Raw genomic sequence first — 11,110 nt, 5'->3', positions numbered from 1 at the left:
CAAGGAGCTGTCCTTTAGTTTTTGCAATTAATAGTTATAATTTCTACAAGATGTTCTCATTGTCTGTTCTCATATCCTATTCTGATCCTAGAGCAAAACACTGATTTGAAATTTCAGTCTTTTTTCTCAAAGTTTTGATGGAAGTAATAGTATCATGATAATCTGTCTTCGTCATGCAGCCTGTGTGGCTCAGCATGACCAATAGGGGACCGGTCATTACACAGTCCTGCACCAGGACACCTGGTTGGATGAGCCAACTTGGTATCACAAGAAGAAGAGGCACTTTCTTGTTGCAGAATGTGGCTAAAGATGTGGGAGTCATTTTAAAGCCATTCAACTGAAGAGAACTGAAAAACAGGATTTGTCCATTACTGAGAGAATGCTGTGCTCTCAGGGTCACTAAATTATTAAACTTTAACAAGGGTCCCTTACATTGATTTTGCACGGGGCCCTGACATGGCACCGTCGGTCTGCTGGTGACTTTAGCTTTAGACCCACATAAAGGTCTTTGCTGTGAAGCCTCGCCATACTCAGGAAGACGTCCATTCAGAGGGGTCGATGCAGGTGGGTGTGATCAGAGTTGATGAGATTTTCTGTTTAGGGAACCCCAAGTGTTTGGATTTCTCTCTGGATTTCCTGGTCGGATAGACTAAGGAGCATGTGAGCTTCCCACAGAAGTGGACTCCTCGTTACTCTGAAGAACTTTTCTGTGTCCACTCCTCATGGGGACGGCCCAGCACCCCTAATCCAAGGTGAACAGGGTTAATTTACTGTATGGTGTAGACTGTTCCACCTGTTAGATCTATTATTATAGAAGCTAGTATTCTCTAATTCATAAGACTACAAATATGATGAAGGCTCCACCAGGATGTAGGGTGAGGGTGGTTGGTGACCTCTCAACACCCCGCAAAGATGCACCTCGTGCCAGGGGCTGAAAATAGTGACTATTGTGACATCATGGCTGGGGGACCTTTGTGAGCTCAAGGTGGAGGCATGGTAGTTGTATCTTTAATCCAATCTGCCCTAAACCAGATTCTACAAATGTCGGCACAGTCCCATCTACACTGGTGTTGCCTCTGTTTCAGTAAATGCTGGAATGAAGGACTTACACAGAGAACTGTGACAGGTTTCTATGAGATCCCAGATCAAGGCCAGGTGGGTGGACTGTGCAGTCCTAGTTGCTCAAACCCATCACATTCCCAAGATAGGCTTGTGTTTGGGGCTGGCCCTGGGCGACCCCAGAGACAGAGGCCTTCACGCTTGATTGCTGCATTTGAAAAAGATGGTTAAAGGATGTTGAGGAAATCATTTGTGGGATTTAAACCTGGTTAGAGACGTTCTCCCTTGAAATGATTTCTGTACATCTTCATCAGAAAAAAAATCCTTATTAACTAAGATAATAAAACTCTAGTTCAGTCTCTCGTAAACTTTGGTCCACCACCAGCCTGAGTTGAGAAAGACATACTGTTGCTCTCTTTTCTGTCCACTTCTCTATCTTCGCAAAGATTGTTGGAATTCCAGGAAGTGGATATGTTTTATGAAGAAATCACTCATGACACTTGTTAAAACGGTAAGGCAGGTTTTATTCAGGGGACAGCTGAAGGACACATGGACCACTGCCATGGGGTTTCACAGTTGGGGATAGAGATTGGAACCGAATGGAATTGCAACAAGGGGAAGTGGGACTTTATCGCCAAGAGTCAGGGAGGGTGTGGATGGAGATTGACTAGGAGGAAAGATAAGGGTTGAGAGGGGTTCTGGCTGAACCAACCTGAGGGACTTGCTGAAGGAAAGCCAGGGTGAACAGGCATTGCCTGGGGGATGGTGGGGGATGAGGGAACTGATCAGATATCTAGAGTTAGATATTGAGGGTAGGGATTGGGTAAAGCTCCTTACAAAGATGCTTGCTAAAATTGTCTGATTAAGAGGTTGACATGGAAGTCCAAATGGCAAGGCCTCCCTGGATGTAGCATTCAGAGGGGCTTGGCCAACATTGGTCAAAGACAGACTGTGTTTCCATATGTAAAAAAAGATCTTCCGTTTCATCTCACTCCATACACAAATATTAAATCCAAACAGATATAGGATATAAGTATACAAATTACGATATGAACTTATAGAAAAAAAGAAGAAAAAGGAAAATCTTTGGAACGATTTGCCACTCTCTGTTAACGGCCTCCTATCTTGGGTTGAACCCAGTTTCAGAACTGCAGACATGGCTTCATGGTGAGAAGACCTAAGAGAACATCCCCCCGGGAGAACCTGCGAAGGCTGCGGGCTGCAGGCAGGGAGATGGACGTGCCCAAGGACAGGCATCATTTCTGTAGCCCCTCAGGTATCAGCCTTAACCTGCCCTGCCAGGACTGACGGCTGAGCAGGCGGAGTGTCCACCCCAGAGACAAGGCACATGCATCTCACCCTTCTGCCCTCACAGCCATTGCCAAGAGCCTCCCCAGGTGGTCGTGAATCCTAGTGCTTCTAAATCCCCAGACAGGTGGGCTGGCCCCACACCTTGGGCACAGTTCTCCAAACGGAGCTGCAAGTTCCTTCCCTGGAGGACAGAGCACAGCACCCAGGAGTGGCCCCACCACACAAGGGCAGGTTCACTCGTGTTTGTGCCCACCTCACCTGTGCTGATGAGCAGAAACAAGGGAAAACCTATCACCGTGGGTGGCTCAGAAGTGTCTGAATCTAAGGGGAGGGTCCTGGACTCCAAGCTACTAATTATGACGATCATCATGAACTTCTAAGTAATACTGACCTATAGACTGTCTCTCTCTTCCCTCAAACTCGGGTCCTGTGAAAAGTATGTCTCAATCACACATGCATGAGTTCCTCCAAACATCAAGTAGGAGTTATAACAGTGTTCAGTTGAGAGGGAGAGCAGAGATGGGTCACCTGAGGTCTGCAGAAGTTCTGTGTTTTATGAGGGAGAGAGATGGGCTGAGATGAGAATGGCAAATGTATGTTCAATGTTACTTGTTGGGGACGTTATTAATACATGTATGCCATCAATTATGATTGATCATTTAAAAATAGAGATCTCTAATGAATTGAGGGGTTTAAGTACAGGAATAACATCCAGAGATCATGAAGCGATGAATATAGACTGAAAATTCTTACATTTCACATGCACAGCAATCACCTGAGAAATGGGGAATTTAAAACGAGTGTATGTGTCCCGTTTCCAAATATTGAGAATCAGCTAACTGAGAAGTTACAGGTTATTTCATCCCTATTTCCAGGGGTCTGTGCTGCATGTTCTCAGGGCTCACAGGACTGTGGAGGACACAATAGGCCTGGAACTCAGGCAACAATAATGTAAACATTTAACAAGCTCTCAACGGTGATGAGATCGTATCACAGGAGAGGGTCCATGGAAGGAGGTGGGAGCTGTGCTGGACTCAGCACGGATGCCGGGGGACCCCATCCTGAGGAGATGGGGGAGTTGGGTTGTGTCCAGAGGAAAGGAGGGACGAGGGGATTGAAGGAAAGCAGTTCCGGTCACCAAAAGGTGGAGCTGCCCTTTGATCTGGTTCCAAGATGTCTCATAGACCAAGTTCTCCTCCATCCCAGATGACATGCCATGTGATTCCTTAAATAGAGACCCACAGGGTCCCCAGAAGGACCAGGGGAGCCCGACTCAGTCCCTCCCCACTTATAAGGACCAGGCTGCCCCACATGCAAATTTCTCTGCAGGCTCCAGGGTAAAACCCTCCTTGGGCTGTGAGCTCACAGCTCTCTCCTCACACAGGGATGAGGTCTCTGGGGAAGGCAGAGCTGTGGTCTAGAAGATGAGGCTGCTGGGTCTTCTCCTGTGCTTGGTGACAGCCCCCCAAGGTGAGGGTCTCAGATGTCAGACATGGTCTGTGGGATGGCTGTGACTGCACGTGAGTGACAGGCTGATTCTCCTTGTCCGCAGGTGTCGTGTCCCAGGTGCAGCTGCAGGAGTCGGGTCCAGGACTGGTGACGCCCTCGCAGACCCTGTCCCTCACCTGCACTGTCTCTGGATTCTCCATCACAACCAGCAGTTATGACTGGAACTGGATCCGGCAGCCCCCGGGGAAGGGGCTGGAGTGGATCGGGATCATTGCTTATGAAGGGAGCACAGCCTACAGCCCCTCCCTCAAGAGCCGCACCTCCATGTCCAGAGACACATCCAAGAACCAGTTCTCCCTGCAGCTGAGCTCTGTGACCTCCGAGGACACGGCCGTGTATTACTGTGTGAGGGACACAGTGAGGGGAAATCAGTGTGAGCCCAGACACAAACCTCCCTGCAGGGGACAGGAGGGCTGGGCTGCAGGGGGTGCTCCGGACACACTGAGCACAGGGACCAGCCCAGGACCAGGTGTGGACCTGGGTGGGGAAGGGATTTCCTGTAAAATTTCTCAGCTTCCACCAGAGACAAATCTTGAATCTTCTTTGTGACTCCAATTTTTCCTATTTTCAGCAGCCAGCAAACAGAGTTACCATGTTTACAATTACTGTCACCAGTGACTAGGGCTCTTTTCTTCACCAGAAACCTACATGTCCTGTTTTATTTCTCAAGACACAGATTGTCCTGAGACCTCTCATCTTCCCAGTGGTTGGGAAACATTTCCCACAGAGAGACCCCAGCACAGTCCAGGCCCCTGTGTGCTGAGTTCAGGCTCTCTGCCCCCCACATGCCCACGGTATCCCCACATGTGCCTTCCTTCCCACAGACACATATGGCACTAGGGGATATGTTCACCCCCAGGACTTTCACCCCAACAGTCTCTGTCCTCCCAATAACACATTAACCTCTCATTCCTCATTTACTTGGGTGGAGGTTGAAACCCACCCAACATCACCTTCTCTCCTCTACTGTCCTAATTCTCACTAAATCCGTTCTGAACCCTGAGCTCCATGGGGCTGGAGCTCTGCTCACACTCCCAGCTCCCCCACAGTGCCCATCACAGAAGGGAGGTCCAGTACATATGTGGATATTCACGTGCCTCCATGTCATGTCCTAATTCATCTAACATATCTGCCCATCTGTGGAAACCCCAGGGCAAGTTCCACTCACTGGGTCTGAAGGGGGCCCTGTGGACCCACGTGTTGTGCAAACATGATTCATGGTGACACAGGCACTATTGCAGGACAGGACTGTGTCACGAGGGGACACAGCTGGCTGCTGACCCTTACACACCTCTAATAACTCAGAAACCATATGACACAGGACATCCTGATGACCCACCCATACAGAGCACCGTGGTGGACACCTCATGGGTGGCTGTGCTGACACAGATGATAGGGAACAGAGTGGGTGTGCTGGTGACTCCTCGTGTCTCAGTGACCAGCCCGTACATGGAGTCAGACATTTGGGAGCTAAAGTTATGGGAAAGACATGAAGCAGGACTGAGACAGGACACACAACTGAAGTGTGTTTAGGAGAAATATTTAAAATACAGTAAAAGCATATGATCTGAGTGTACTTAAGATCCTCGATAGAGAATAGAGAATAACTAAGTATTACTCTCAGTACAAACACTGCAATGTGATTTCCTAGCTTTGGACCATACTCACGTTCTCTAAAAGTATTGATCAGTTTAACTGTCACTTAAAGGCATAACTACAAATAATTCCCATATCAATTCAAGCAGCTATGCTCTCATTTTTGCAATTAATAGAGTTGTAATTTCTGCAAGGTGTTCTCATTGTCTGTTTTCATATCCTATTCTGATCCTAGAGCAAAAACTGACATTAAATGTGAGTTTTTTATCTCAAAATCTTTGATGGAAGTAAAAGAATTGTGATAATCTACCTGCCTCATATAGCCTGTGTGGCTCAGCATGATCACCAGGGGACCGGTCACTTCTGCAGTCCTGCACCAGGACACTAGGTGGGATGAGCCCAACTTGGTATCACCAGAAGAGACACTTTCTTGTTGCAGAATGAGGTTAAAGATGTGGGAGTCATTTTAACCCTCCATCGGGTGCAATGCAAACGTAACGAGTTTGGGCGCAATGCATCTACTAGATGTGTGTATGACATTTATTTACTTAAATTGAAAATGAATAAAAATAATGTGTAAGATGCTTATTATTTATTCAGAATGAAATTTTAATTTGCTACAAACTAAAAACAATGTATGTTTATTACATAAATTTAGTATAAGCTTTGCCTATTACTGTGCAGCACACCTGCCAGATATATCAGCCCAATAAATGTTTTCATTTCGACATGGTCCATACATTTTGCATCTCTCTCATGAGAGTATAGTGACTGAGTTTTTACAATATACTCATTTGTATGCTGAACGATGATGTCCAATATTTCCTTATTTATGAAACAGTTCCAACATTCTAGATTAGTTTTAGCCTGTTTTGCAGATCCCATGACAACTGGCGAACACATTAAAATATTTTGTGGTCTGTTTTTTACACGTTGTGACAATGTAGGTTTTTTTCCATTTGGTTATTGTATCTTTTCCAATAAAATATTCATCTATTTCTTCATTATTACTTTCTTGGTCACTTTCTGAAGAGGTTCCTTGCTAAGTGTCAGAATTTTGGTGTTGCTCTTCAACTTAATCTTCACCATCTGTGTCATTTTCGTCTTCAAATTCAAGTTCATTTTCATCATTATCAGACTCCATTAACATCTGTAGCAATATCTCAGAATCTTTCAGGCCATCTGGATTATAAAATCTTTGAGGTTGAGGCATTTCAGAAGGTAAAACCTACAAAGGAAAAATATTACCCTAAACAGGTGCAATGAATCTGTCAGATTACTTAGAAACTAAAATATTTACTATGTTTCAGTAATAAAACTATACTTACAATCTCTTTCTGGAATGTCTGAAAGAACAGTACTATACACAAAACATCTGTTGAGAAAATATAAAAAAAATCTCAAATAGGTGCAGTGAATCTGCTAGATTAAAGATACCACTTTGAAATATGTCTTTACTGTACTAAGCCACAGACACGACTGGCGAAAGTTTATGGTAGACGGGGAAGATATGGAAGCGATGAGCCATGATACTTAAGTTAATTGTTAGATATGTAACAATTTGTGTGCAATAAATTTATGAGATCAATTGTGCCTGGAGGAGAAAGAAGAGAACTGAAAAACAGGATTTGTTCATTGCTGAGAGAATGCTGTGCTCTCAGGGTCACTAAATTCTTAAACTTTAACAAGGTTCCCTCACACTGATTTTGCATGAGGCCCTGACATGGCCCAGTCGGTCAGCTGGTGACTTTAGCTTTAGACCCACGTAAAGGTCTTTGCTGTGAAGCCTCGTCATACTCAGGAAGACGTCCATTCAGAGGGGTCAATGCAGGTGGGTGTGATCAGAGGAGATGAGATTTTCCGTTTAGGGGACTCCGAGTGTTTGAATTTCTCTGGGTTTCCTGGTTGGATAGACTAAGGAGCATGTGAGCTTCCCACAGAAGTCACCTCCTCGTTACTCTGAAGAACATTTCTGTGTCCACTCCTCATGGGGACGGCCCAGCATCCCTAATCTAAAGTGACCAGGATTAATTCACTGTATGGTGTAGTCCGTTCCACCTGTGTAGATCTATTTTTATACAAGTTAGCCTTTTCTAGTCCACCACATTGTGTCCTGGATAAGTATCGGTTTATCTACTTTGTCAAATAGAAAAGAATCGTGAGAGAGAAATATAGAATTCACACACTAAGCCCACGAGATTATAGGAGCCTCTGCCCAGCACACAGTGATACAGCCCCTATGCCCTCCAGGAATGGAAGGACTTACTGAAGGTGGAGGACAGATGAGGAACATGATGAGGGCTGTTGGCTGGCAGGGTTCACCTGGCATGAGAGTTACTAGAACGATAAATACTAGAGTAGAGGGACCGTGATAAGGAGCAGAGCACAGAGCTCTTCTCCCTGAAGACCGCATGGCCCAGCAACACAGGGATGTGGACAAAGCACGAATCCTGGAGGGAGGGAAGGAACTGACCTGCAGGGGACACTCAGGACCTTTGTCCATGGGGTTCAGGCCCAGGGGCAGGAGCAGAGGGCGGCTGGGAGTGACGGGTTCCTGTCCGGGTCTGCAGTTCCCTTCCCGAGGAGCAAAGATGTGCCTGGGGTTCAGAGTTGAGTAGCACAGGGACAGAGAAATGGGATCACTCTAACCAGACATGCTCTCAACTCTGTGGTTCTGTTTCAACTGGTTCATCTGTGAAATGGATGTAAAACTATCTATGTCACATGACTTCTGTGTATATGTAAAAGTGGAAAAAGATGATGGATATTAAGTGTTTACATCAGCCACCTAAATAATAGAAATCATATTTTCCCAAATGATCTAATTGCCAGAAAGTGTCCCAGGACACTCACACCTGCACTGAAGCCCTGCCCTCTCTGTAGGTGTCCAAACCCGGAGCTCCCTATATAGAAGGAGGATATGCAAATAGGGGCCCCTCTGCTGATGAAAACCAGCCCAGCCCTGACCCTGCAGCTCGGAGACAGGCACCCCAACCCCGGGATCCCCAGGTGTCCTCATTCCGTGATCAGGACTGAACACAGACGACGCACCATGGAGTTTGGGCTCAGCTGGGTTTTCCTTGTGGCTATTTTAAGACGTAATTTATGGAGAACAGGAGACTCTGAGTTTGTGAAAGAACATGAATGAGAGAAACAGTAGGTTTGTGACAGCTTCTGACCAGGACCTCTCTGTGTTTGCAGGTATCCAGTGTGAGGTGCAGCTGGTGGAGTCTGGGGGAGGCTTGGTGCAGCCTGGGGGGTCTCTGCGACTCTCCTGTGCAGCCTCTGGATTCACCTTCAGTAGCTACGACATGCACTGGGTCCGCCAGGTTCCAGGGAATGTGCTGGAGTGGTTTTCATACATTAGTAGTGGTGGTGGTAGCACATACTATGCTGACTCGGTTAAGGGCCGATTCACCATCTCCAGAGACAATGCCAAGAACACGCTGTATCTGCGGATGACCAGCCTGAGAGCCGAGGAAACAGCCGTTTATTACTACTATGCGACTGACACAGTGAGGGGAAGTCAGTGTGAGCCCAGACACAAACCTCCCTGAGGGGACGGGAGAGCTGAGCTGCAGGGGGTGCTCAGGGCAGCAGGGGGTGGTCTGGACACACTGAGCACAGGAACCAGCCCCAACAGCAGGTGGGGACCTGGGCGGGATAGAGATTTCCTGTTGGGAACAGAGATTTCCTGTAAAATTTCTCAGCTGCCCCCAGAGACAAGTCTTGAACCACCTTTGTGACTCTAATGTCTCCTGTTTTCAGAAGCCACACACAGGGGGAAACACTGTTTACAGTGACATTCAACAGTGACTTTGCTTCTTTTCTTAACTGAATTCCTGTGTGTTCTGTATTTATTTCTCAACTGAGACCAACCTGAGGACTCTGGTGTTCCCTGTGGTTGGGAAACATTTTCCACAGAAAGACCCCAGCACAGTCCCTGCCCCTTTGTGCTGAGCTCAGGCTCTCTGCCCCCCCACATGCCCACGGGGTCCCCACATGGCCCTTCCTTCCCACAGGCACACGCGGCCCCACGGGATTATGTTCAGCCCACAGGACCTCCACCCTCATGGTCTCTGTCCTCCCTACAGCATCACAACATTAACCTCTTGGTCTACATTTTCTCATGTGTATATTTCAAACCACCCAACATCACCTTCTGTCCGCTACTGTCCTATTTTCACTAAATCCATCCTAGACCCTGAGCTCCATGGGGCTGGAGCTCTGCTCACACTCCCAGCTCCCCCACAGTTCCCGTCACAGAAGGGAGGTTCAGTACATACGTGGGCATTCACGTGCCCCCACGTCACCTCCTAATTCATCTAACATGTGTGTCCATCTGTGGACACCTCAGGGAGTCTAACTCGGTCTGAAGGGGGACCTGCTCTGCCCGCGTGTCATGAAAACATATGACTCACGGTGACACAAGGACTATGCAGGACAGGGCTGTGTCAGGTGGGGGCACAGCTGGCTGCTGACCCCTGTGATTCTCTAACAATGCAGAAGCCTGATGACACAGGTCATCCTGATGAAACCTCCTGAACAGAGCAACATGGTGGACTCACCATGGGTGGCTGTGATGACACAAAGGACAGGAAACAGAGTGGATGCTGGTGACTCCTCATGTCTCAGTGACCAGCCCATATGTAGAGTCAGATATTTGTGAGCTAAAGTTCTGGGAAAGACATGAAGCAGGACTGAGAGGGGTCCCAAAACTGGAAGTATGTTAAGAAGATAAATTTAAGATATAGAAAGGCACATGAATTGGGTGTAGTTAAGAAGCTGGATGAAAAATAAAGGATAACTGAGTATTACTCTCAGTACAAATATATAATATATTGTTTTCCGACTTCATTGAATATTTACTCACTTTCTCTAAAGCATCCACTTGGCTGTACCCTGAAAGAGCTAACCACCAAACAATTGCACTATCAAATCAAGCAGATATATCTCATTTTTGAGATAAGAAAGGGTGTAAGTGCTGCAAGGTGATCTCTCCATGGTCTTTTTTTTTTATTGTTAGCTTCAGGTGTACAGAACAATGCAATAGTTACCCTTTTCACCCTCACAAAGTAACAACCCCCCTCCCCCCATCCACTGCCCTCCCACCCCCGATATCATGCTTACCTATTACAATTCCATTGAATCCGTTCCCGCACTCTACTCCATGTTCCATGGTCTTTTTTTACTATTCTCTTTCTAGAGCAAAACACTGACCTTAAATGTCAGCTTTTCATCCCAAAATCTTTGATGGAAGGAAAGAAATTGTGACAGTGTGCCTGCATCATGCAGCCTGTGTGGCTCAGCATGACCACCAGGGAACTGGTCACTTCCAGTCCTGCACCAGGACACCTGTTGGGAGGGGTCCAACTTGGTATCACAAGAAGTAGAGATAGTTTCTTGTTGCAGAATGAGGCTAAAGATGTGGGAGTCATTTTAAAGCCATTCAACGGAAGAGAACTGAAAAACAGGATTTGTGCATTACTGAGAGAATGCTGTGCTCTCAGGGTCACTAAATTATTAAACTTTAACAAGTGCCCCTCACACTGATTTTGCACAGGGCCCTGACAGGGTCAGTCAGTCTGCTGGTGACTTTAGCTTTAGACCCACGTAGAGGTGTTTGCTGTGAAGC

The 11,110-nt window shown here is 46.7% G+C and overlaps 1 long non-coding RNA gene and 2 gene segments (V, D, J or C); 2 read left to right on the top strand and 1 right to left on the bottom strand.

Annotated features, from left to right (window-relative positions):
• Positions 1 to 3,741: 3,741 nt before the first annotated feature.
• On the top strand, positions 3,742 to 4,227 carry LOC109378420 (immunoglobulin heavy variable 4-39-like; the record flags this gene model as incomplete). The annotated part of the segment is given in 2 exon segments: positions 3,742 to 3,840; positions 3,923 to 4,227. Coding segments are annotated over 2 exon segments (351 nt in total), but the record flags the coding sequence as incomplete, so codon positions are not given.
• A 2,453-nt stretch (positions 4,228 to 6,680) lies between these two features.
• Positions 6,681 to 8,048, bottom strand: LOC109378419 (uncharacterized). Its single transcript, XR_002122986.1, has 3 exons — positions 7,949 to 8,048; positions 6,804 to 6,850; positions 6,681 to 6,703 (listed from the first exon to the last, which is right to left on the bottom strand). It is a non-coding gene; the product is annotated as an uncharacterized LOC109378419 (long non-coding RNA).
• A 416-nt stretch (positions 8,049 to 8,464) lies between these two features.
• On the top strand, positions 8,465 to 8,990 carry LOC109378418 (immunoglobulin heavy variable 3-23-like; the record flags this gene model as incomplete). The annotated part of the segment is given in 2 exon segments: positions 8,465 to 8,573; positions 8,677 to 8,990. Coding segments are annotated over 2 exon segments (360 nt in total), but the record flags the coding sequence as incomplete, so codon positions are not given.
• Positions 8,991 to 11,110: the final 2,120 nt, after the last annotated feature.

Source organism: Hipposideros armiger, unplaced genomic scaffold (assembly GCF_001890085.2).
Source record: "Hipposideros armiger isolate ML-2016 unplaced genomic scaffold, ASM189008v1 scaffold_1970, whole genome shotgun sequence".
Classification (NCBI taxonomy): domain Eukaryota; kingdom Metazoa; phylum Chordata; class Mammalia; order Chiroptera; family Hipposideridae; genus Hipposideros; species Hipposideros armiger.
This window is presented reverse-complemented; position numbering and strand designations above follow the sequence as displayed.